Source organism: Gastrolobium bilobum, unplaced genomic scaffold, assembly GCF_033153095.1.
Source record: "Gastrolobium bilobum isolate Gb01-03AN ecotype WA unplaced genomic scaffold, APGP_CSIRO_Gbil_v1 utg5873, whole genome shotgun sequence".
NCBI classification, from domain to species: domain Eukaryota; kingdom Viridiplantae; phylum Streptophyta; class Magnoliopsida; order Fabales; family Fabaceae; genus Gastrolobium; species Gastrolobium bilobum.
In genome coordinates, this window is record NW_026898064.1 from 237306 (window position 1) to 264073 (window position 26768).

Sequence of the window (26768 nt, forward strand, 5' to 3'; positions counted from 1 at the left end):
ACGAGACGGGGCGGGCTGAGTTTTCTAAACTCGCTGCCCGCCAAGCTTGCCCGGGTTGATTTTTTTTTTTTTAATTTTTAGTGTAAAATGTGACGGGCTTGGCGGGCAGCCCGCCCCACCTGCCCAAACAGGACGGGGCGGGCTTAGATATCTAACCCACCTTCAATGGCAGGGCGGGCCAGTCTGCTTTTTAACAAGCTTTTGGCGGGGCGGGCAGCCCACTTTGCCACTTCTACTACGCTTGGATTATATTTGGAAAAACCATTTCAACATTACCCCATAAATACGTTCTTTTTTTTTTTCATAACTCATCGTATTTAGCCACTAATGGGCTGGATTAATCAGAATTTTATTCGAACAAGCTTACAAAGGCTGTAAAGCTCATATCCAGAACTCAAATTCAAAATTATTGGTTAAGGTGAAACAATTCTCAGTTGATCTATGTGCTTAGTGATGTCATATATACATCTTTGAATGGTATCCATAATTTAATGATTGATTGATGGGTGATTTCGTTGTTGTACAGAAAGCTGATGAAAGAAAATTTAGAACATTTACTTCCAAGTATAATAACCTTACATAGAGGTCCTCTCCCCTCTATAGACTTACCCTTGTTTAACTCTCCCCTCTATAGACTTACCCTTGTTTAAAGAAAGGGTTTTATAAGAGTTATGTTGTAAAAAAAATAATTGTGTAATGTTATAGAGATTCGTTTTACGTGCCATAATTTCTTTTATTTTTTTTTTCTTCTAAAAGTGTGGACCCCACAAAATGTTGTGTGTGTAGGAAAGTTTATTGTGTCATGTTAAATGACAAATGCAAACCCCTTACAGAAAAGTAATTATTGAAACTTATTCATTGATTATAAAAGTTAAGATGAGTTACCAAATGAATAGAAGTTGGTATTTTCAAGGAGCCAGCGTTAAAAAAAGAAAGAAAATTTGGAATGAATTAATAATAAATTTCATACTACCACACACCCTCTTCACATTTGTTTGCCACTACAACCTTATTTCCACCGTAACCAAATGAATAGAAGTTTGTATATTTAAGGAGCTAGAAAAAAACAAAAAATAAAAATCGGAATCAATTAATAAAGAAAGTCATGTCATCATTTGATAATAAGAGCCCAAACTAATACACCACTCTTCACTTGCAATCAACCCATTAGGTAACAACTTATTCCCAACGTGACATTTTTTAAATGATCAAGATTGTGCACATCAATCACATAATTTGTTCCAGCATCTTTCTCCTATAGCAAAACCACAAATGTCTGCATAATTTACTTATGGTTCTGTTCAGAATTTAATTAAGCTGTACAAAATATCACATTTGATTTAATATGCTTGCTACCTAAGATCACTTTACATATCCTAAATCTAACAAACAGTTTATAAAAGCAGGCCGGAACAGCTTCACTAAAAGAATAGAGTATATAAGACTTGTACAAATGAAAAATATAAATAACAAGGAAAAAGATTAACTTTCTCTTAGATATCTTGTCGAGACAAAGAAAAATATAACCGGACAATTAAATTCCTATTAACGAAGCACTTCTCAATTCTTTTTTCCATGTAACTCGAATTAAACAGCGAAGGTGATGAAAATCCCTCATGCACTTAGCTTTTGGTTGTAGGCTTGTAGAGAGTCTCGCCCTGCAGATGCATTGATATTTATTTATTTTTAGTAAATCAGAAGCATTGGTGGTATTTGGTAGCATATAAGAAACTATGCACTTCATGAGTTGGAAGTGGCATAAGAAGACATTGAAAACAAGTAATATGTAATGAAATCACAAGGGACTATGAACTAAGAATAGGCAATCAAAGCAAGAAGGGTTAAAATCATACACGCCTGACTAACTTTGTCAATGGATACTCTTCAGCAGCTTTTCAACCATTATTCTCTGCTGAGCACCACTCAATGTCTCTGAGTTCATAATTGCATTAGCTAGGATGATAGTTGAAGATGGAGATGACGCATTGACCTAGACGAAACAACAATTTGAAAAGGAAAGCTGAAATTAGTAGAATGAAAATTTCCCAAGCCAAGACAAAAATGATGGTCAAGCATATATGCTTCAAATGAGACAAGAAACAAAGAAAACATAATATGGCACACTGGAAAGAGAATGCCTGCATACCCAAACACGACCATTTAAGCCAACTGCTATCTCAAAGGACAGTTTCTTCCCGAAAGCATCAAGTACTGGACATGTGGGTGAGCTGAGAAGCCTACAAACAACACACAATCTCTCAAGTCAAGATCTGATAACATTATGCATGGACAGCAAAAGTTAAATTCCATACATCCTTGAGAGACCAGTTGTACACTCAAACATATAGCCATCTTTTAGAGCACCAAATTCTGCTGCTTTCCCACTAGCTAAACAAACACAAAACAAAATAAAAGTCAGTTAAGTCTGCAAAAATGAAACAGGAAGCAAATTAAATTTAACCAACAAGAAAAATCCATAATTAAGAGGCACCGACAAAAAAAACTTTGAATTCACAGAATAGGACACCTACCATCAGTGCATGACAGCTCAGGATTCATTCCAGGGTTTGCTTTTACAACCCGCACATAAAGCAAAGTACCTACCTGCAAGGTGAAGCATTAGGCAAAAGAAAACAACCTAGAGAAACATGATAGACCAGATAGACTAAACATCATTTAACACCAAGAGAGGAATGACAAGCAAATGCTAGTCTGCCAGCCAAATCGAAAGAGGGAGAAAGGGAACAGATTCGCATCTGTGCGCACACACGTAAGCTAAAGATAGTTTAGCATACAAACATAATTTATGCACACCTCAAACTTGGGTATATTTCTTCTAGTTCCTCCTTCGAATGCAAGCACTGGCAAAAATGCTATAGCTGGTCCTTTTATGTCCACAAGAAAGTTCTGTACAGTGATAAATTTAAATTTTTAATAAAACCATAGAAGAAACTCAAAGCTAAGTAAGGATCAAATATTTTCAAGTAAATAAAAAAGTACAAGAGTTGACATAGAACCAAGCATTTCATTTATTTTAAATATCTCAAATTTACATTAACCACCCTCAATTACCATAATTTGCTTGTATCTTGCAGGTCAAAACCAATAGTTTTGAGGAAGGGTGATACCACCATGCCATTGTTAATTATCTCTTCTTAGTCCTCACTAAGGACTTAAGAGAGTTAATAAATGCTGATGTAAAACAATACGCCTAAAGTACTCCTCTAGGACAGAGTATTCCTCTTACTAGGGTTTCCAATACTCTTTGAGGAAAATGAAATCTCCATTTTGTATAATTATGCGGAAATGTATCAAATGTTTACAACGATGGTCTATTTATAGACCCAGAAAAAACCAAAAACCCTACTAAGATAATCCTATTCTATAACAAAATAAGATAATCTAACATAGGATAAAATCCGTAAATAACAAATAATCAAAAGTCAAAATCTCTAATTTCAAAACTAAAATCCTGAAACTACTTGCTCATTTTACATCAAATATTTAATAGAGCCTACATAAAACTTGCAGTCAACAAGAAACTGGAGCAGAACTGAAAGCTTAAACAACAAAAATAGAGAATCTCCTTACATCTGATCTGGAGTCTACAACTATTCCAAGTACGGAATCCTCTGCATGGGGCACATACTGCACAAAACAACATAATCGGAATTTTGAAGAAAAAAAGATAGCATTTTTTGTTCTGAGGGGAAATTGTGTAATATAATTGAATGCTGAAAAAAAATTAAAATTCATATGCATTAGGAGATAGAGATAGTTTTCTGGTAGAATGCAAACTGCTATTCATCTTAAAAGCAAGAACTTAATCCCCATATATTGACATACTAACATGTACAAAGTGCGTTAATGAGTGAGAATTAAAAAGAAAAAAAGAACATTCCGCTTTAACCTGATTTTGCAGCTGCCAGTGAAAACTTAGCTCATTCAAGAGGGCATAAAAGAGACCCAAAGCAAACATGGTAAAAGGTTCTCCACAAATTTTATCAACAATATTGTCTTCCAAATGTAATGACAATCAAATATTGACACTTACACATGACATGACATTACATTTAAAATTGAAACTACTGATTTCAGGATATTATTCCCACCATCTTATGGCTTATCCCTCTTGTAGATCAGAAAACATATTAGAACCTTCTACTAAAAATGATTTAGGAATCCATGTAAGAGAAACACGTTTGATTTTAAGGCATATATTAAAAGCAATTTGACAGTAAATGCAAATAACAACGAAAAAGAAACATATGACAATCGCAGCAAGGAATTGAACCAATAACACTGAAAAAACAGCATCATCATATCAGTCAAAGCCATGCCTTAACGCATTGATACATAAAACACAACCACAGTATCATACTAACCCTTTTTTGAGAACCTTCAACCCAATATTTATTAGGCTTTGAGAACCTTAGCCTGCCAGCCTTCATCACAGAAATCACATCACCGTCCTAGAAAATTGATGCACACAAGAATATGTTATTTATAGAATTGAACAAAATGAGCAAAACGTACAGTGAAACTTTATTCAAGTCAATCCTCTTTGTTCAAGGACATCCTATTCAGTCCAAAATTTTCATTCAAGTGTGAGGATTTTAGGCAACCTATCATGCAACTTGCATTGAAGACAATTCCTTACACCAAATACTACTTGTTTTCATAATTTGTTATCAGGGGCAGCGCCTTTTGTTGATTGAGGAGCACTTTCGCCCCCATCAATTTTATTTTTTTTCAAACTCAATTGTTCTTACACATATTTTTTAAAATTATTTTTTGGTTCACAAGCATGGCCCCCTCAAATAATGAAACTTTTCATGGCTAACTCCGCCACTGTGTGTTATTGCAATGTGATGATGAAAGGGGAAATAATAATAGACAAAGAAGTTGTTCCCAGGCCTAAAAATCTATAAAAAAAAAAAAAAAAATTAGGAAGAAATCCAAAATCAACTATTAGTTCCAATTTACAAACAATATATATCAGAGGGAAAAAATATCAATTGATTGCAAGGTAAATGGATTGCTGTTGTCCATCTTGTGAAACTACACAAGACATCCCAAAATAAGACATTGATAAGAATGAGTGCCTCTGTGTGTGTGCATCCATTATAATATTGTGCCAAACTACAAAAACAAACAAACAAATAAACAAAATAAAATAAAAAAGTGTAATTTTTTGAGAAAATCTAGAGACCCACCTGGCATAGACCACCTCCAAGCTTAATTGTCTGGTTTGTCATGGTAGAAAGGTCAAGAACAACATCTCCAGGACACTATACAACCATTCACATATATTTTAATTAGCATTAAAAAAAAAAAGTAATACAATACGCAGTTCAGCATTGTATACATTGACAACATAGATGTACAAGAGCAACCACTCACCACTAATTGGTCTACTAAGTTAGTAGAGGAACCGGAGGATTTACTATCCATTTAAATGCAGAATGAATGGGCTCTTCCAACAACTTTTTATTTGAAACTGTAAAATAATATTTAGCAAACAATTAATTATCATTCATTCATTCATTCATATGAAAAGCAGCGAATAAAACCAAATCGGTTTCGTAGAAAAATACCGATTAATTACCAAACCCTAAAAAGAGAAACTGTGTGGAACACAATATCAGGGAACAGAACCGTGTCGATCGTTGGGAGTAGTGAGTCGAATGTAGGACGAAACGACGCAGTATCTTAAGAAACCGAGTTAAACTGGAAGGAACTCTGCTAGTGCTAATAAGTGCTAACCCTGACGTACGTTGGACACTGTTGGCGGAGGCAAGCAGAAACAGTAATTGCACAAAACGCACAGTTTGCTTCTTGGTATGTTTGTTTTTTTTTCATTCTTGGGCTAAATTAAAAGCCATCAAAGTGGGCCAAAACCCGAAACTAAATTCTCTCTCAACCTGCAAAGATAAGGGTTTGGTTACTTCAACGGAGAATTTTAGGATGGGATATAATAAAGATGGATAAGATAAAAGGATTACATAAAAATAAAAATAAAATCATATCCCAGCGTATGTATACTAGATCAATAGTTTAATAAAATAACATTATTTTATTTGATATTTGAAGCAAATTATCTAGTATTATGAATATAAACACATAAACAAATCTTTTTTAATAGAATTTTATATGATTTTTTAAAATTAATTTTTAACTTTTTTATACATAGTTCTTATTTTAAATATTTGAAATTTTAAAAGTCACAATTTTAAATAAATTATATTCGAATACATAAATAACCTGTATGTTTGTTATAAAGAGATATAAATAATATTTTATTTTATTTCGATATGTTTGTTATTTTATATTAGGGTGAGTTGTAGAGTTGTTACAACCCCCACTCACTTATATTCTCTCTTGTATCATTTCACTCAATGAGTTAAAATAAATCTTTACTCTCTTTTACCTTCTAACATGACATAAGCACAAACTTTTTATCCTCCATGAATGGAGGTTCCGCTGCCATCACTTTTTTTCTCCTTTGTTTCCTTCATCAATTTTTTTCTATGGTCGCTTCTCCTTTTCTTCTATTTTTTCTGTATTTTCCATAACTCATTTTCGTTGTGATTTTTGGGTTTTAGGAACTTATATCTGTGACCATCGCCTATCTCTCTTTTACCTCCTCATCCTCCATCATCGGGGCTAATGTATTGTCTAAGCAAGCTCTCTTTTACTTTGTTATCCTTCCCTTCATCGCCTTCTTCGGGGCGTTCGGGTTTGTTTTGTACCCTCTTAGCAACTATAACCCCCAAGCATTTGCGTCCTTGGTTTCTTGGTCCACTTGCTATTACGAGAATCTAGAGTTTCTGTTTGTTCTATGTCATGGTTGAAATGTGGGGGAGTGTGGTGATTTATGTGCCCTTTTTTTGGGGTTTGCCAACTAGATAACTATTGTCGATGAAGCTAAATGATTCTATCCACTATTTGGACTTGGACCAATGTAGTCTTTTTGTTTTCTAGCCGGAAAGTGAAGTACTTTTCGATAATGAGAAAAAAAATTAGGTTTTGGAGTTGATGGTTAGGCTATCTCTCTTTCTCCTTATGCTTTCTTTGATTTTTGTTTTCCTCTGTTTTTTTTATCATGTCTACTTGTTGTTTTGACTTTCTTCCATGGATTTTTATGCATTTCTTTTTGGAGCTCTCCATGATGCAAACAAGATGTTTGCTATTTTGTGTCACCAAGGCATTTTGTTACGTTAGCTATTGCTATAGCTTATGTTGTCGCTCTCTCGTTCTAAAGTTGGATTTAGTTCTCTATATGGTGTTTTATTTGGTTTTATTTTTACCTTTGTATGGCTTGTATTTGGCAATATGATTTTCTTCCCACATTTATTTGTGGTGTTCGTCAAGTCTGATTTGACTTGTCTTTCATTTCTTTTTGGGAGGGGGAGCATTTATATCAATTGTTGCCTAGTCCGTGGATTATTCCATAGCCATTGGTTTTTATCCCAGTAGCATCAATGTTGTTTTAGGATAATATCCATCCCAATCGTTCCTTCCTTTGTTGATGGTCATTCTAGTTGATTTGTTGTGCTACCGATTTATCCAGCTTATGTTCCGTGAAGCTTCGTTTTAGTCTTCTTTCTTCCCAAGATGTAGTGTTTATACTATTCACTCAATGAATTAAAATCAATCTCTACCCTCTTTTATATTCTAACAAAAATTCAATTGTGACATTTTCTTTCAATTTTGTGTACGCATTATTTATTTATTTATTTATTTTTGAGAAATATCAATAAATTATAGAATAAGAATAAATATTAGGTTTATTTATTATATAATATGCTCGAGGGATAATACATTGTGATACGTTGAAAATAATACTCATTTTTAGAGGACATAACTCCATGATTTATGCATTTTGCTTCTCACTATAGTTTTATGATGGGATATGGGGACAAAGTAGGATGATATTTGAATTTTAGTTTATCTTTGGTTGGCCACCAAAGGTTTAGTCAAAATAAAGTGATCCACATCATCTATATCTTGAGAAATTATCCACCACCTGAGTAACTACCCACTACAACACACATCTAAAACTAACTTTATAATACCAAATGATGGTAGCTCAATTAGAGCATGAGAGCAAAGTAGGTGAGGATGAGAATATGTGTTCGATCCTCCCAAGTATCATATTTGGGAGAAGTTTAAAGCCTTAATCCTAGACCCTCCCTGAACAAAACTGCCTCTTGTGAAGAATACCTATGGTTTATCCATGCAAAAAACCTAACTCTATGATAGAAAAAATTTATAAAAGGATGTGTATTCGTTTTTAATGTCTATGAGCTCTCTCTTGTATTTAGACCAATATTTATAAGTGAGAGGAAGAGTTTAAAAATATTGCATAAAGCCCACAAAAATTGAAACTCTAAATAATCAAAGAGGTATATTTTGATCCTCTTTATTTTTCATATCAATTTAATTGATGATATTGTTGTGAAGTAAATTGCTTAGATTTAAGTAATAATCTTAACATTTGAATAGGGAACTAAGAATTGTAAAAAATATTTTTTTTTCATTTTTCTAAGCAATTAAATAAAAATAAAAAATATAAATAATACGGGGTTTCAATCAGTTATGTTGCAGGAAACAAATTTAATTTTACCAAAAATATAATTATGTACTAGAGTAATATATATTTATAATATTTTTTTTTTCTTTTTTTTTCAAAAGCTATCAGCTAACGTAACAGAATTTTTTTTTTTAATATTATAATCTAGGGGAAGGATATTGTGACAACCAAGTTGTGTTACTACCAAGTGACTACCAATCAATCTCACCGTTAGATCAATTATGTTGATCCAACGGTTATATTTATTTCCATCTTTGTATGGTCATGATTCCTCATATTTAAAGTGAAAACATTAAATATAGGAAATCATAACCATACAAAGGTGAAAATAAATATAAAGTATTAAATTTGGAAAATCATGACCATACAAAGATGGAAATAAATATAACTGCTGGATCAATATAATTGATCTAACGGTAAGATTGATTGGTAGTCACTTAGTAGTAACACAACTTAGTTGTCATAATATCCTTCTTCTCTAATCTATACCCTAACCGATTTTTCCTTCATATAACACGATTTTTATATTTTTCAAACAATATATCTATTTTTTTGAAAAAAAAACAAGAGAAGAAAGAAGGATGAGACGACAACGTCTTGGGAGGTGTTATTGCAGCCAAATAGGAGATTGTGACTGTGAGCACTGCGCGCTGAACTAAAGTTCCGTTACGAGGAGCAAAATCAAAAGCCGTTAACAATGGCGATTTCCGGCGATCTAAGTGTCTCAGCAACTCTTCGTCTCCATCGTGCTCACTCACACTCACACCCATTTCGAACCTGCTCTTTCCCTTCCCCAAAGGTTTCGTTTTCTCTCACCTATCTATTTAGTTCTTATTTTACGCTTCTTATACTTCCTCAGAGGATGCATATATTCTTACTGGGAATTTTATCACGTTTGATTGAAACCCCAGTTACTCCAATGTCATGCAAACCAGGGCTTTCGAGGATTCTGGAGTTTGATTAGGGTTTTAATTTGATTAGGAATATATAATTTTATTAAATTCTGGAATTCCATTGTGATATGTTATAGTTGCTTGTTACAATCCAATTGTAAGGTACGAGACTTGAGTCCCATATCGAAAAAACATAAGATTCTACTGTAGGGTTTATATGGATTTTGGCCTTTTCTACCTTAGGAGCTAGCTTTTGGGGTTAGGTTCTCTCAAGGTTCGCATCAGTGCTTTTCAGGCGAAAGTTCATGTAAATTATCATATATTTAAGTGACAAAAACAAGGGAAAGAGAGGATTGTTGAGTTGTGTGTTTTCCATCTCTCTTCATGGTTGATTGAATGTAATTAGAGATCTTATTTGACTAAGCTCATATATATGATAATGATAGGGCCCAATTACGTAAAGCCCAATTGAACAAGGTTTATGTGAGAGATAAGGGCAGGAAACGTTGGCATGAAACCAATCAGTTGGTTAGTGCTGAGTCAGATGGTTTGTTAGAAAGGAATGAAAATATACGCGTGGCAAGTTAGTTAGAGTGAGTATTAGTAGGAAGGCATGGAAAAGAAGAAAGCACCAAGGGGTCATTGTAGGGTTAATTCCTTAGGAGATTCAGAGCATCACGAAGGCTCTTACTTGCTTTTGTTATTTCATTACTGTAAACGCTGATCCATAGCAGTACTATGGAGAACCATGTGATGCATTTCTATTTTTAAGTTCCATTGTTCGTTGAGAAATATTAATATACAGAGAGGTTATTCAGTAAAATTGTATTCTGTATCACAAGGGAAAGAGAGGATTGTTGAGTTGTGTGTTTTCCATCTCTCTTCATGGTTGATTGAATGTAATTAGAGATCTTATTTGACTAAGCTCATATATATGATAATGATAGGGCCCAATTACGTAAAGCCCAATTGAACAAGGTTTATGTGAGAGATAAGGGCAGGAAACGTTGGCATGAAACCAATCAGTTGGTTAGTGCTGAGTCAGATGGTTTGTTAGAAAGGAATGAAAATATACGCGTGGCAAGTTAGTTAGAGTGAGTATTAGTAGGAAGGCATGGAAAAGAAGAAAGCACCAAGGGGTCATTGTAGGGTTAATTCCTTAGGAGATTCAGAGCATCACGAAGGCTCTTACTTGCTTTTGTTATTTCATTACTGTAAACGCTGATCCATAGCAGTACTATGGAGAACCATGTGATGCATTTCTATTTTTAAGTTCCATTGTTCGTTGAGAAATATTAATATACAGAGAGGTTATTCAGTAAAATTGTATTCTGTATCTGGATTGTATCAATTTGGTATCAAAGCTCCACCTGGGAGTTTGGGTATGACAAGAACCAGAAGCATGGAAGGAATGGAGGAGAGGATCGTTCGTGGTGAGCAAGCTCAGGAAGAGCTCATGCGCAGACTGGATGCTAGTGATGCCAATCAAGCGGGGATCATCCGCCAATTAAGGGAACTTGGGGCTGGATTGGAGCAGCTCCGGTCAGAAGACGGCGGATATGGCCGTCACAGAAGAAGAAATAGCTTCGAAGGGTCTCATGGAGGCCACCGTGGGATGAATTACATGGAACCAAGAGTAAAAAAATTAGATATCCCAATCTTCACAGGGGAAAATGCGTACGCGTGGTTGAGTAAGGTGGAGGGATATTTTCAAGTGAATGACATTGGGGAAGAGGAAAAGGTTCCTGCGGTGATGTTGGTGCTCGAAGGTGAAGCCTTAAACTGGTATCGTTGGTGGGAACTTGACAAATCCACGACCACATGGGTACATTTCCGACGCGAAGTGTTGTGTAGGTTTCAGCCGGAGTTGTTAGATAATCCGTATGGGCCACTGTACGCGTTGAAACAGACCGGATCGGTGACAGAGTTCAAGGTGGAGTTTGAAGCGGTGGTGGGCACCATGCGCTACGCGGATGAAGAAGTGTTGAAGGGTGCATGGCTTAGCGGGTTGAAATCGAGTCTAAGACAAGAGGTGTTAATGACTCCTGGGCTGGGCTTAGCGTCCATGATTAAGTTGGCCCAGAAGATTGACCAGCGCAACTTGGCCTGGACCGAAGAGGGTGTAGGTTATTTTGGGCTCAAAAACCATATTGGGCTGCAAAGAACGTTTAACCAGCCCACATATCTAAAAGGGGGTGGAATTAAAAATGTGTTGACGAGATCGAATAGGGGAAGTCCAACTGAAATCCCCAATTCGAATGACCTAAATCGAGGAGCGACTGGAGCGACGACACAGTGGAGCTCGGCTACAAACCAGAAGGGGGAGAGCCAAGGGAGTAACTTTCGACGTCTTTCCAACGCAGAGGCAACAGATCGACGCAACAAGGGGCTATGCTTTCGATGCGAAGAGAAATGGAACCCAGAACACAAGTGTGTAACAAAAAGACTGCATCTCCTGATTTTGGGTGACGGAGACGAAGACGCAGCATGAGCTGATGGACGAAGGGGATGCTGAGCTAGAAAGACTTCGCGAGGAAGAAGAAAGGTTGTTGCAGCTGACATTACAGAGCATGATGGGTCTCACATCCAACCAGTCGATGAAGGTTTGGGGAACGGTAGAAGGTAAGCGACTGGAGGTGCTTATCGATTGCGGAGCGTCCAGTAACTTTGTGAAGACCGAGGTGGCCCAACGGCTTGGGCTAACGGTGGAGCCGACGCCTGTATTTCGAGTGGTAGTAGGGGATGGACACAAGGTTACATGCAGCGGGGTGTGTAGAAAGGTGAAGATACTGGTCCAAAATAACTCCATTATGCAGGATCTGTATCTTTTTGACCTGGGTGGGGTTGACTTGGTGTTAGGACTGGATTGGTTGAAGGAGCTTGGGGATATTCGAGCTAACTTCCGCGAGATGACCCTCCGTTATGGTTCCCAGGGTGCTGAAGTTTTTATCAAGGGGGAACCCTCTTTGTCCAGAACCATTTCTTCTCTAAAGTCTATGTCCAAGGCACTGCTACAGTCAGGTCAAGGGTACTACGTAGACAAAGAAACAGTAGAATCAGAAAGGAGGAATGAGGAGGATTTGTATCCCAAAGGGTGGACTGAGCTTGCGGAATTAATGGAGGAGTTCGATGATATTTTTGCAAGGCCTAAGGGAATGCCTCCCACGCGGGCCGGGGACCACTCCATCACCCTTAAACTAGGCAGCCAGGTACCTAATAGTCGTCCTTACCGCTATCCTTATTAACAAAAAAATGAGATTGAGAAGTTGGTAGGGGAATTGATGAGTGACGGTTTTATTAGAACCAGTTTTAGCCTATATTCCAGTCCGGTTATTTTGGTGAAAAAGAAGGATGGCAGTTGGAGGTTATGTGTGGATTACAGGGGATTAAACAAAATGACAGTCCCTGATAAATTCCCGATCCCAGTGGTGGAGGAATTGTTGGATGAACTTGGAGGTGCCACGGTGTTTAGCAAGCTGGACTTAAAATCTGGGTATCATCAGATTCAAATGGTGGAAGAGGACATTCCGAAGACAGCCTTCCGCACCCAAGAAGGGCATTACGAATACTTAGTTATGCCTTTCGGACTCACCAACGCTCTGTCCACGTTCAACGCTCTTATGAACGAGGTACTGAAGCCATTCCTAAGGAAATTTACTTTAGTTTTCTTTGATGACATTCTCATTTACAGTAAGGGTCCAGGGGAGCACATTGAGCATTTGAAGCAGGTGTTCTCAGCTTTGCGAAGGAACAAGTTATTTGTTAACAAAAAAAAATGTAGGCTGGGGCAAAACAAAATTGAATATTTAGGCCATTTTATTACCGCGGATGGGGTTAGTGCAGATCCAAGCAAAATACAGGCTATGGTTAATTGGCAGATTCCTAGAACAGTGAAGGAATTGAGGGGATTCCTGGGCCTCACCGGGTATTACCGCAAGTTTGTGCAAGATTATGGGAAGATAGCTCAGCCTTTAACAAATTTGTTGAAAAAAGAAGCATTCAAGTGAGACCAAACAGCCACGGAGGCGTTTCAGAGGCTAAAACAGGCTATGGTCAGTGTGCCAGTGTTGGCATTACCTGATTTTTCTAAAACATTTACAGTGGTCACTGATGCTTCAGGCAAGGGTATGGGTGCCGTGCTGATGCAGGAAGGTCGTCCTTTGGCCTCTATCAGTCAAGGATTTTCTAGAGGAGCCTTACATAAATCGGTGTATGAGAAAGAATTAATGGCCATTGTATTTGCAGTAAGGAAATGGCGACCGTATTTACTCAGGAGACATTTTATTGTCAAGACTGATCAAAAGAGTCTCAGATTTTTACTAGATCAACGGGTGTTAGGTGAGGAGCAACAGCGTTGGGCTTCTAAATTGCTGGGGTATGACTTTGAGATCCAGTACCAACCGGGGAAAGAAAATGTGGTGGCGGATGCCCTTTCTCGGACTATGCAGTATTCCATGATTTCTCAGGTGCAGCTACCCGAATTGGAAGAGGTTGATGAAGAAGTAAACAGAGACCAGAAGTTACGCAAGATGGTACAGGAGTTATCATTAAATCCGGGAGCACACGAGGGGTTCAAACTAGAGGGAGGCAGACTCTTCTACAAAGATCGACTGGTCTTGTCTAAGGTATCTCGTTTCATCCCTCTAATTCTACATGAATTTCACGATTCCAATGTAGGGGGTCATTCTGGATTTTCTAGAACTTATAAAAAAAATGCTGGGAATGGTGTATTGGGAGGGCATGAGGAAAACAGTTCAAGACTATGTTACTGCTTGTGCTGTTTGCCAACACAATAAGGTGCAGAATCTGTCACCCACGGGGTTATTGCAACCCCTGCCCATCCCAACACAAGTGTGGTCGGAGGTGTCTATGGACTTCATTGGAGGATTACCTAGAGCGTTTGGGGTGGACACGATTTTTGTGGTGGTTGACCGGCTTACAAAGTACGCCCATTTTATGGCTCTGTCTCATCCGTATTCAGCACAAGAGGTGGCTGAATTGTTTGTTAAGGAGATTGTGCGTTTACATGGGTTCCCTTTGGTGGTGGTGTCAGATAGAGATAGGGTCTTTTTGAGCAAATTCTGGGCAGCTTTGTTCAAGGCTGTTGGAACTAAGTTGCATTACAGTACAACATATCACCCACAATCCAATGGGCAAACCGAGGTGGTGAACCTAGGATTAGACTTACCTCTGTTGCTTTTGCAGCCCAAAACCGAAAAATTGGCCAAGGTGGTTGCATTGGGCTGAGTATTGGTATAATACCACATACAAGGAATTGACGGGGATGACCCCATTCAAGGCTTTGTACGGTATTGATCCCCCTCAACTGTTAAGGTGGGGAGCAGCTTTGTGAAGGTTGATGCAGTATCCAACTTGCTGGCCGAAAGGGAGGTTATTCTGGATGAATTGAAAGTGAACTTGGCAAAAGCACAAAACCGTATGAAGCTGCAGGCCAATCATCATCGAAGGGATGTCCAATTTGAGGTTGGGGAATCGGTTTACTTGAGGATTCAGCCATATAGATTGAAGACTCTGGCTTCTCGGGTCAATGAAAAGTTGAGTCCCCGTTACTATGGGCCGTTTACAATTGTGGAGAAAATTGGTGTGACTGCCTACCATTTGGAGTTACCTGCTGGGCATAAAGTCCACCCAGTTTTTCACGTGTCCTTACTTAAAAAAGCTAATCCGGTGGTGCTAAATGCGTACCCATTACCTGACGTATTGTCACCTGAATGGGAGCTACAAGTGCAGCCAGATGACGTAGTGGATTGGCGCAGAGACCCTCAAGGTAAAGTGCAGGTCCTGGTCAAGTGGCACGGCTTACCGGACTTTGAGAATTCTTGGGAGGATTTTGTTACTTTGGATTCTCAATTCCCTCATCTGCACCTTGAGGACAAGGTGCTTGTTGTGGGGGGGAGTATTGATAGGGCCCAATTACGTAAAGCCCAATTGAACAAGGTTTATGTGAGAGATAAGGGCAAGAAACGTTGGCATGAAACCAATCAGTTGGTTAGTGCTGAGTCAGATGGTTTGTTAGAAAGGAATGAAAATATACGCATGGCAAGTTAGTTAGAGTGAGTATTAGTAGGAAGGCATGGAAAAGAAGAAAGCACCAAGGGGTCATTGTAGGGTTAATTCCTTAGGAGATTCAGAGCATCTCGAAGGCTCTTACTTGCTGTTGTTATTTCATTACTGTAAACGCTGATCCATAGCAGTACTATGGAGAACCATGTGATGCATTTCTGTTTTTAAGTTCCATTGTTCGTTGAGAAATATTAATATACAGAGAGGTTATTCAGTAAAATTGTATTCTGTATCTGGATTGTATCAGATAACCTGCATTCGTGAGTTGTAATTCTGTTTCATGGCCCTCTAGACCAAATTATCAAAGGAGGGCATAACTGTTTTTCCACCTTATTTCATTTCATTGGAAATATTCATAATATATAGTTGACAGGTTATTTGTCTTGTAGAAATTAGAGAAAATATATTCAGTTTTTCGCCATTTTAGTTAGGAAGATCATATGCTTAAAGAGTACGCCATACTGCATTTTTCCTTTCTGATTTTTCTGTAAAAGGGGTGGGGCGAAGGTTCAATGGATGTTCTATATTTTATTGTTGAGATATTTTTATTTAGATACTTGTGGTTTAGCTTCTTAAATGTTGCATTGTTGATAAATGCTCAAGTTTACCTGTATATGTTACAGATCATAACAACATTTAGAACGCATTGAAAATGCCTTCTCAGTTCTCATTAATTTATTAATTTTACTGTCTAATAGGTAGACCTTCAGTGTTTCTTGAATGGGGCATCTAGCATTTCTGAATTCTCCCCAAAATGTCCGAGTCTGACAATTTTACGATGCAATACGCGTGGCTATGGCAAGCTTGTTTCTGGAGTCCTTGGGGATCCTAAATTTTCGGCAAAGTCAGTTAGCCAAGAAGCCGAGAACTTTCTCCTTGATGCGGTTAATATGAGCTTCTTTGAGCGTTTAAATTTGGCTTGGAAGATAATTTTTCCGTCAGCCGTATCTAGAAACAGCTCCAATGCTAGGATTGCCAAGCAACGCCTGAAGATGATTTTGTTCTCTGATCGATGTGCAGTTAGTGATGAGGCAAAGCGAAAAATTGTTAGCAACGTTGTGCGTGCTCTATCAGATTTTGTGGAAATAGAATCACAGGATAAAGTTCAGCTGAGTGTCTCTGCTGATACAGATCTTGGAACTATTTACTCTGTCACAGTGCCTGTAAGGCGGGTTAAGCCAGAATATCAAGATGTGGATGAAATTGGGACAATAACTAATGTTGAGTATAAGGACACTGGAGACAGTTCTGGTTCTGTTGATGTTAGATTTAATTTCTTTGTTCCGGATGAAAGGTCTTGAATCTTGATTTCTTTGTCAAAAGTTTGTGTTTGAAGCTCTTACCAGTGAAGCCAATTTGCTGCGCTGTATATATTTGAAAATTGAAGCTTACATTAGGGTGACTCTAGATTTTGATGAGAAATTTTGTACCACCTTTATCTGTTACTCTGTTAGTTTGATTTGATGTTCCGTTGAACAAAATGTGGTATGCTGTCTGTTCTTAACAGTTATGATAGGTTTTTGTTTCTTGAGTATATGAATTTTTTTTTTTTTTTTTTGTTACAGTATCTGAATCATTATTATTGATGGAGCTGGTAGTTACTAGTTACTAGTTAGTTGGGGAAAAATTTAATATATGTATTCCGGGTAAATATTAAAGGTACTTCCCCCCCTCTTAGAAATTGCTAACGTGGAGTTTAGAGAAAAAAGTAATTTTAATATTTACATTATGTATTGTCGAAAATACACATATTTCAAATATGACCGTCGCATATTCAGTGTGACGGTGGTACCAAAAATACTCTTCTCTGTTGGCCTATGAAAAAGAGCTATTGGATTAGTAAAGACGAGATAATCTATTCTCTTTATCTGATTGCATTTAAATTGTAACCGTGGATCATAACCACATGTCGAATGGATATGGTAGCATATAATTTCTTTAAGAATAGGTGCTGGTGTTCAGAAATCTGTACTTCTCTGCATTTTGGATGTGTTATATAGCTTAAACTGGATGTAATGTAATTACTTCCCTTTCTGATGGATTGTGTTTCTATTGTAATGCAAACTTCAAAAGGTAATCATATCTCTAATTCTGATATTTACACTCAGAAAGCCCACTGCAATATACAGAATTTGGTTCTTTAGCATAGGCCGGAAAAAAAAATAAAAAAAGTTAAATACATGTAAATATAGTTGTTGTCAAATGCATGAAATGCACAGTGCAAAATATCATTTTCATGAAATATAATAGGGAAAAATGTTTCTGCAGTTAATGCAGATAAATTATCTGCATTTATTCCCAAAACGACGTCGTTTTGGTATTGGAATCTTAAAAATTATAAATATAAAGACTATTATAATCCTGAAATAAATTAAAATTACAAAAATACCATGATTTCAATCCCAAAACGATGACGTTTTGGCTTACTGCAGATAACTTATCTGCAGTAACTGCAGAAAAAGCGAACCCAATATAATAATCATGAAATAATATGCAAAAAGTATTTATTAAAGTTTGCAAGAAGTAAAACCCTTTTGAATTTTTTGCATTTTTTCAATAAATGCAAGACATTTAATTCAAGCATACACAAGTAAAATTTCTCCTGTACCAAACGCTCCCTAAGTGAATGTTATGCAATATACAATAATTTGATATTTTTATAAATAAATTATTGTTTCTTTAAAATAATAAATATTATTAATGCATACTTTTATGGTTAGTGCTATATATATAAATATGTATATTTTTATAAAAGTATGCAGTAAATAAAGTATTCCACTATAATAATTATATTATAATAAAGAACATTATATAATTTTTAAATGTATGCAATAAGTAAAATGATTCTACTACAATAATTTTATTGTTAAATGCTCAGCCCAAATTTCAATCAGATTTCAGATTAACTTAAAAAAATAAATTCAACAGGGAATTGAACCCGACGTGAATCGAACACGCAACCTTCTGATCTGGAGTCAGACGCGCTACCATTGCGCCACGGATCCACTTGTTGTCGAGTAATGATATATTTACATATTTATTTGGTTATAAATTGTTATCTGCGTTACGCGGGCACATTTTCATTTCTAGAGGTTCAAATCTCAGTGGCTTCACAAGTTTCAATTTTGTTTTGAGATTACTGGTTCGCAACTCGCTTGCTTTGACCTAAAAATGAACGAAGATTGGTGGGAATTGCAGCTGGAGACTCCGATTAGGGACGCCATTACGAGAACCCGATTCGCGCCCCACTCTAACAACCTCCTAATTTCTTCTTGGGACAATGTGAGTTTCGTTTCAACTACCTTTCCCCCCTCATTTTTACCTTTAATTTTCTATAAGCAACGTGAGTGAATGAATTTCTGAGGCAGAGTCTTCGGCTATACGACGTTGACGCCTCCTTGCTCAGACTAGAAGCTCCTTCACAATCACCTCTTCTCGATTGTTGCTTCCAGCACGACTCCGTTGCTTTCACCGCTGCTTCTGATGGATTCATCCGAAGGTTTTATTTTATTCATTTATTTATTTATTTATTTTCTTTCTTAAGTTAACAGCTTTTATGCTTTCATTTCTTAAGTTATCCATATATGACTTTCCTAAGTTTTGCATATGATATGTCTTTATTATTATTATTTTTAATATTATTATTAGAATCAATGAACAAAACTGAGAGCGTAACTTTTATCGGTGTAAAATGATCATGACCTTAAGCATGCTAACAGGTGTTTGATTTCTGGTCGTGTGTATGAGAAAAACTTTGTAGATAGAGGCAAAACCCACTTTGGTGCCTCGAGGGTATTAGTCTTTGGCTGTCGGTTAGGGGATTCCCTGGGTAAAAAAAGTTGTTTTTAGATGTAAGAATAGAAAGTTTTATACCAAATCTTGGCTATTGATTTGTTTGCATCTAATGGATTAAATATCTAATAAATCATTAGTGTAACTTACCCTAGTGTAAAATAATCGTGACCCTTATTATTATTATAGGTGTGTTTTTGACTCCTCTTTAGCTAAACTTTATAGGTATGATTTGGATTCAGGAATTATTGATACCGTGGGTAGTCACGATGATATAGCAACATGCATTGGATATTCCAATGAAACATGTAAGTTACTGACCTAACCTTAGTTCCTCTTTCGATTTGTTTCTATTATAATTGTTATCTTTTTATTACTTTTCGTTTTTCATTTGTTGATATGATATTGAATGGCATATTAGCAACTAATTTGCAATCCTCCCCTCACCCTTCCCACCATTTTTACCCACACAAGAGAATTGTTCGTCTACATGATTTCTTCTGTTTTCATATGTGTTGAGGCATGCATGAATGGTTAACTTAATGCATGTTAGATGTTACTAGTTGTGAACTCCCCTGTTTTGACTATTTCTCAAGAGAAATATTTAAACATAGAGATCAATAAATTCTTGATGGGGAACCCAAGATGATGTTATGCTGGTGTGAGATGAAATAAAAAGTAAAATTGTATTTCAAAAGCACTAGTTTTTTTTTCCCTTTAAAAAAATGTTTCCACTTGCCATATCATAAGTGTGGTCTAATTGTAGTAATGCTGACTTATTTTCAATTGTAATTGTAAAGTACATATCCTTAGTACTTATCATGTTTCACTCTAATATTCTTAAAAGTTCATACAAATAAAAATGTTGAGATGCTGGTTTTGGGCAAACAAAAGATCTATCATGGCCATGATGTATTATTCCAAAAAAAGTTCATGTTATTCTTGGCCTGGTTATTGCAGGTCAGTTGATCTCATCTGGATTTGACAAGAAGTTATTGTTGTGGGACACCCGTTTGGAGAAGGCTTGTTCATGCTTGAGAAATCTTGGTGCAGAGGTGGATTCCATGTCCGTCTCTGGGTTTAATTTTATTGCAGGCATTGGAGCATTTGTGCATGTTTATGATTTGCGTAACTTTGACAAACCAGTTCAGTCAAAGGAGCCATGCAATGCACAATTATGGTGTGTCAGTTCAATTCCTTATGCAAAAGGTATGAACTTTGAAGTCCAACTTAGTTTATTTTGTCAACTTAGGTACACCTCCTAAAAGCTATACAAATAGCATTGCCTTTGTTCTTTCTGATCCACCTTGATAATATTTTCTGAGTGTTGTTTTTCTAGTTATACCATTTGTAGATATGAGATTTAAAATTATGATCTGTTCCTAGACAATAGGAAATCTGAGTTCAGGGCTTCAGGCAATTTTTAAATCTGAGTTCTTGCAGGATTTGCAGTTGGATCAGTTGATGGACGAGTAGCATTGCAGATTTCCTATTCATCCAATTCAAATGACATAGGGTCAGTTTTAGAAGAACATTTCATATATGCTTTTTTGTAACCCAAAAGGGCTCGCTCGCTTGCTAAAAGACTAATTTTTTAAGGATGTGATTCATTCCTGGTGTTTTATTTTTATAATCTGACTTCCACAAGTACTACTTTCCTTCATTTTACTTTTATAGCTTTGTTGGAATTCCATTTGTGTTAGGATAAATTTAACAATGAATGTGAAACTGGAGTTATTTAAATATGTATGATTTTATTTAACAGCCATATGATGTATTTGCTGGCTGATTTTGGGTTTGGTGTTGATGATTTTCTAGTGCATAACATATAGATTTATGTTATGGCTGTTGAACACATCATCAATGTAAAGAACCTTGGAATACACCACCCCAAAAGCTAGCTCAAAGGGTGGGAGTGCCCAAGGCCTTATAAAGGCTATATTAGTTGCCCATCCAATCAATGTGGGACTATATATCTCAACACGCCCCCTCACGCAAGAGCCTTTTAGGCTAGAAGGGTGGAAATTGCACAGGCCCATTTTTGGTTTACCTTTTGTGCTTTTTTTTTTTTTAATTCCACTTTAAAGCGGGGGACGGTGAGGCTCTGATACCATGTAAAGAACCTTGGGATACACCACCCCAAAAGCTAGCTCAAAAGGTGGGAGTGCCCAAGGCCTTATAAAAGCTATATTAGTTGCCCATCCAATCAATGTAGGACTATATATCTCAACACGCCCCCTCACGCAAGAGCCTTTTAGGCTAGAAGGGTGGAAATTGCACAGGCCCATTTTTGGTTTACCTTTTGTGCTTTTTTTTTATTTTAATTCCACTTTAAAGCGGGGGACGGTGAGGCTCTGATACCATGTAAAGAACCTTGGGATATGTTGAGATATATAGTCCCACATTAGTTGTATGTGCAACTAATGTGGAGTTTATAAGGCCTTGGACACTCCCACCCTTTGAGCTAGCTTTTGGAGTGGTGTATCCCAAAGTCCTTTACATGGTATCAGAGCCTTGCCGCCCTCCACTTTCTCTTGTGGCGTTTCTTAGCACAGGTAGGCTGGGCCTGTTGCATTGTCCACTCTTCAAGCCCAATGGGCTCTCGTGTGAGGGGGCGTGTTGAGATATATAGTCTCACATTGGTTGTATGTGCAACTAATGTGGAGTTTATAAGGCCTTGGGCACTCCCACTCTTTGAGCTAGCTTTTGGGGTGGTGTATCCCAAGGTTTGTTGAGATATATAGTCCCACATTGGTTATATGTGCAACTAATGTGGCCTTTATAAGGCCTTGGACACTCCCACCCTTGGAGCTAGCTTTTGGGGTGGTGTATCCCAAGGTTCTTTACATGGTATCAGAGCCTCGCCGCCCCCTACTTTCTCTTGTGGCGTTTCTTAGCACAGGTAGGCTGGGCCTGTTGCATTGTCCACTCTTCAAGCCCAATGGGCTCTTGTGTGAGGGGGCGTGTTGAGATATATAGTCCCACATTGGTTGTATGTGCAACTAATGTGGCCTTTATAAGGCCTTGGACACTCCCACCCTTTGAGCTAGCTTTTGGGGTGGTGTATCCCAAGGTTCTTTACAATCAACAACAACAATAATATCACCTTTTTCCCAAACTAGTTGGAGTTGACAGTCTGTGAACACATATAAAAGCAACAACAGGAAAATCTTTGGTGCTTGGTTCCTATTACGAGGGCATTAGTGTACATGTGGTATTCACTGTCTAATTGTTAGTGCAACACTAATGAAACTAACATTTGCAATTTCATTTTCTATTTTTTCAATTTTAGCTACCATTCACCATGAATTCTTGGCCGATTGCAAAATCTCCTTAGAATTAGATACCTGCCTTATAGATGTCCTAATTTATCTATCTACGTATTTATTGTTTAATTTGGATCCCAATGTGTTATGATGGAAAAGTTTGCAGATTCTTGTTAATGACAGCCACAGGTTCTAACCAATTGCTATATCAAAATCTGACAGATATACATTCAGGTGTCATCCAAAATCAAAGGATGGACGGCATCATTTGGCATCGGTGAATGACATTGCATTCAGTCCACTGTATGTGCCTTCTTATCTGTAAGTTGCCATTATAAATTATAGAACTTGATTAATATAATCTCTGTTTAGTGTGTCTGGTGCTTTTGTCACCGGTGACAATGAAGGCTATGTTACCATATGGGATGCTGGAAGTAGGAAAAGACTTGTTGAGGTATTTGTTCGTACTTGTGCGTAATTGTTATGATGTTTGTAATCAGTTTTGCAGTTTTCTACTTTTCTTTACTATCATCTTTTCTCAATTTCAGTTGCCCAGATACTCAAATAGTATTGCATCCTTATCATACAACCATTTAGGACAGCTTCTGGCCGTAACATCAAGCTATACTTACCAAGAAGCAAAGGAAATGTGAGTAATTCTTAGCTTATTTGTTCTCCACTCATTTCTTCTGTATCAAATGTGACTGGTATCCCCTTATCAATATTATTATTGGCATTGCAATTCTCGATTTCTTTCTTCCTAATCATTAAGGAGTGAATTTCGTATTATTTCTTGTACATTTTTATGATGTGTAGATTCCCCTAGATCATATCTTAGGTGGCCAATACTCAATATATAATTAAGGACTTGAAAGTTTGAACTGCTGGATTTAATATTTTATTAAAAGAGAACGCCAAAGAGCTATTAGTGTGAAATGTGAATCATGCTCTTTGTATCACCTGAATTATCTACCCATCTCCTGCTCGATTTTGTGGAAATTTCTATATATGCAGGATATTCAAGAATATGAGAATGGATTATCATTTTTCTTTTTTCATGAACCATGAAGTTTCTATTCCTTTCTTTTACTCATGATATATAGCTTCCCTTGGCCCTCATGTTTTTAGAAACAGGGTTTAAATCGGTTATGGTCACTTAATTATTTAGTACATAGCACATACTTCTTAATGATTTTCAAATATAACTTTGTTCTTTTTAATTTTCATTTAAATTATATGAACCCTTCATCTTATTACACTAGGACCAGGAAAGGCCTTACTAGCTGCAATTCCTTGTTGCATATTAAATGACCTAATTACTTCATATAACAGTTAGGCAATAAACTAAACTAGACATTGCTAGCTGGAACTATACATGGAATTATTCTGCTTTTGAGTTCAACCTTTATTTTATTCATTTGATTATTGCATCCTTACTACGGACAGAGAAGAGCCTCCTCATGTATTCATCCATAAAGTGGACAACATTGATATTGGATCAATTTCTGCTGGTAGGAAAAGTTAAGCGTTTATGCTATGCTTGTCAATGAAGGTAAGAGACACACAAGTGGTTAATCTTTGCTATTTATTCGTTCCATTGGAAAAGGAATTTTTTGTGTTCTGCTATTCTTGTCTCAACCTCGCTGTTTTTTTCTTTTTCTTTTTTCGCTGTGGTAGTGGTTTATGCCTGGTTTTCATTATTTTTTCTAACAAGCATGGAAATTCTCCCTTTATGGAACGAGCATGACATGATATTAACATTATTGTGCACTACAGTTCACCCAATGCTAAAGGGATAGTTAACTTTTACGGAAAATGTTTCATCTACAAATAAAATCTTATATTTTAGGCGTATAAATAACATTGATGTATATTTATTTAGTTTTATTCGGGAAATTTGACTTGAACATTCTTGCAATACTGATTCATGTCATAAATGATCATGTACTGTTTGTAAGAAAAAAAGAGAATGATTATATATCGTGTTTGCAGAGAATCGGCATCTAATATGGGAGAAAGTGACAGTAGCTCATATTGAAGCTGAGGGAAGATACTCCTTATACTTTTCCATGCCTGTTCACACTCATTTATGTAATTATATTACCTGAAAAGAAACGTTTCCATGTGTGAATGTATGTATTTATTATCCCTTTACCACATCAAGATCGATCATATTATTAAATGATAAATTAATCTTAATGCACGTATGAAATTTTTTTATGAACATCGCATGCAAAAGTTAAACTTTTTCAACCTATTCTTAAGTATAAATTAGTTTTAATTTACTGTGTTATATATATAATTTTACGGGTCTCAAACTTCTCAAGACATTTTTTTTACAGCAATCAATTAACGCTATTTTAAATTTATAACTATATCTTACCCACAAGACATAGTGTTAATTGGTTGTTACAAAAAATATCTTCTCACATAAAATGAGAAGTACATTTTCCTAATTTTATTAGTATAAATTAAGAGAAAATATTATTCTCTTTTTACGTAGGATAATTTATCTCATGTTCTCTCATTTCGATTTTTGTATTTCATCTTTTTTTTTGTATAATGGAGAAATTTATCCATTTTCTCTCTATAACATAAGATAATTATCTTACGTGAAAGGAGACTAATAAAACCTTAAATTAAATACTCATTTGAATGAACTTTTGTTTTTAAAAAAGTTGTTTTTTTTTAAAAGAAAAGTCATTTTGAAATTTTTTAAATGTTTGGATAACAATTTTTTAAAAAATTAAAATTTAAAAAATACTAAAAAAGAATCACGCTAGGTGTACAATATTTGGCACAGTACTTTACAATTTCAGTACAGTGAGGTAGTGGGACTAGAATCTTGCGTTGATTTAAGTTGAAATTAGTTATAATTAAAAAATAAAAATTGTGTATTTCAAGTAATGTGTGATTGTGTGAAAGTGTAGCATTATGAAGAAAAAAAAGACCTCATAACGTAGTTATTATCACAAATGTATTACATAATGATAATAAACGGATTTATATTGATAATAAACAAAAGTTTAAGTATTATCTTGTGAGAATTTTGATTACATTAAAGTGTACACATAAATTTATAAGCCTCATAATATCTTGTCGTAATTATTCGTTTTTATTCAAGAAAACTATGTAGGTAAATGTGTTTCAAAATTTAGAGTGCAGTTATTTATGCATGATAGCATGTGTATTCTGATATTTTCATTCAAACTCTGTAACAAGGTTTTTCTTTTTCATTTTTTCTTTCTTTTAAGCAAAGAAACAGAAGAGAGAGAGAGAGGTGTGCAGAGAGAAGAGAGATGAAATGCGGGTCCCGTTTCCTGCAGCCCCACGTGGTGGGGTGTGGTTGTAGCGTTCTTAAAACGCAAGTTCAAATTAAAATTTTCAAAGCAAGGAGGAGACGTGTTTAACTCCATCTTTTTTTCTTTCCAATTTGGAGCAATGAAGAGGAAGGGTGTATTTTACTAAAGAAACAGTTTTATATAAATACATGAACATAAAGGCTTATATTTATTTATTTATTATTATTATTATCATATGATTCTCTTTAGAATTTTATATATCATATAAATCATCATACAATGTGATAACCTTGTATCACATAACATGGTATAATCCTTTAATATGCTACCGAAATTATACACACATTTAAACATTAAAAAAAAAACAGACGAGTGTGCATCAATCACAACCATATGTGTACAATCAATTTTTAAGAAAATTAATTTATGAAAAATTTATTGAATTTAAGACCAAGAATTTATTTGCATCACTAATTTAATACGGACATGGAAAAAGAATGATGAATATAGTAATTATTTTCAAATGGCTTTGAGTTTTTTTCACTTTATAGTGATAATTTTTAATTTAACTACAGTTATTTGTATGAAATATTTAATTTCTTACTATATAATAATAAATCAATTCAAATATTTATTTTAATAAAAAACAAAAAGTACTAATTGGCAGAAACATACTGTTAATCAATATAATAATAGAATAAGTGTTTACCATTTCATGCTTTAGATTTGTTTTTAATTTTTAAATATAATTAAATAATGATTATTTTTTAATTACTTTGGGTAATTTTTAGAAATTCTTTCAATAGTATTATCTTAATTTGCATTTTTTCTTCTT

General features: G+C 35.9%; 3 protein-coding genes and 1 non-coding gene across 6 annotated transcripts; 2 read left to right on the top strand and 2 right to left on the bottom strand.

Annotated features, from left to right (window-relative positions):
- Nucleotides 1-1335: 1335 nt before the first annotated feature.
- Nucleotides 1336-5817, bottom strand: LOC133312503 (uncharacterized). Of its 3 annotated transcripts, none has more exons than XM_061513714.1 (11): nt 5598-5817; nt 5404-5500; nt 5217-5291; nt 4386-4472; nt 3592-3648; nt 2815-2907; nt 2532-2604; nt 2313-2388; nt 2147-2237; nt 1867-1990; nt 1336-1658 (listed from the first exon to the last, which is right to left on the bottom strand). In XM_061513714.1, the coding sequence occupies exons 2-10, from the start codon at nt 5452-5454 to the stop codon at nt 1871-1873; spliced, it is 723 nt and encodes a 240-aa protein (XP_061369698.1). In that variant the 5' UTR covers nt 5455-5500; nt 5598-5817; the 3' UTR covers nt 1336-1658; nt 1867-1870. The 3 variants fall into 3 exon arrangements, with proteins under 3 accessions (XP_061369698.1, XP_061369696.1, XP_061369695.1); XM_061513712.1 differs by having other exon boundaries at nt 1341-1658; nt 1854-1990; nt 5609-5817; XM_061513711.1 differs by having other exon boundaries at nt 1341-1658; nt 1854-1990.
- A 3368-nt stretch (nt 5818-9185) lies between these two features.
- LOC133312502 (cell division topological specificity factor homolog, chloroplastic) lies at nt 9186-17125 on the top strand. The gene is made up of 2 exons (XM_061513710.1): nt 9186-9395; nt 16272-17125. The coding sequence occupies exons 1-2, from the start codon at nt 9294-9296 to the stop codon at nt 16872-16874; spliced, it is 705 nt and encodes a 234-aa protein (XP_061369694.1). The 5' UTR covers nt 9186-9293; the 3' UTR covers nt 16875-17125.
- Nucleotides 17126-18506: 1381 nt separating this feature from the next.
- TRNAW-CCA (transfer RNA tryptophan (anticodon CCA)) lies at nt 18507-18578 on the bottom strand. The gene has a single exon. It is a non-coding gene; the product is annotated as a tRNA-Trp (tRNA).
- A 166-nt stretch (nt 18579-18744) lies between these two features.
- On the top strand, nt 18745-24193 carry LOC133312517 (mitotic checkpoint protein BUB3.3). Its single transcript, XM_061513729.1, has 9 exons — nt 18745-18855; nt 18942-19072; nt 19591-19673; nt 20326-20574; nt 20809-20881; nt 22854-22934; nt 23004-23085; nt 23180-23280; nt 24078-24193. Exons 1-9 carry the CDS (start codon nt 18745-18747, stop codon nt 24154-24156), a joined length of 990 nt encoding a protein of 329 aa, XP_061369713.1. The 3' UTR covers nt 24157-24193.
- Nucleotides 24194-26768: the final 2575 nt, after the last annotated feature.

Bases quoted from the DNA above. Each gene is read 5' to 3' on its own strand.
- LOC133312503 (XM_061513714.1), bottom strand. From the start codon at position 5,454: ATGGATAGTAAATCCTCCGGTTCCTCTACTAACTTAGTAGACCAATTA. The intron at 2,908-3,591 runs GTAAGGAGATTC...ATCACTGTACAG, and splicing joins TTGTAGACTCCAGATCAGAT to AACTTTCTTGTGGACATAAA. The intron at 1,991-2,146 runs GTATGCAGGCAT...TGTTTCGTCTAG, and splicing joins GCTTAAATGGTCGTGTTTGG to GTCAATGCGTCATCTCCATC.
- LOC133312502 (XM_061513710.1), top strand. From the start codon at position 9,294: ATGGCGATTTCCGGCGATCTAAGTGTCTCAGCAACTCTTCGTCTCCAT. The intron at 9,396-16,271 runs GTTTCGTTTTCT...ACTGTCTAATAG, and splicing joins GCTCTTTCCCTTCCCCAAAG to GTAGACCTTCAGTGTTTCTT.
- LOC133312517 (XM_061513729.1), top strand. From the start codon at position 18,745: ATGAACGAAGATTGGTGGGAATTGCAGCTGGAGACTCCGATTAGGGAC. The intron at 19,073-19,590 runs GTTTTATTTTAT...TAAACTTTATAG, and splicing joins TCTGATGGATTCATCCGAAG to GTATGATTTGGATTCAGGAA. The intron at 23,281-24,077 runs GTGAGTAATTCT...TACTACGGACAG, and splicing joins TACCAAGAAGCAAAGGAAAT to AGAAGAGCCTCCTCATGTAT.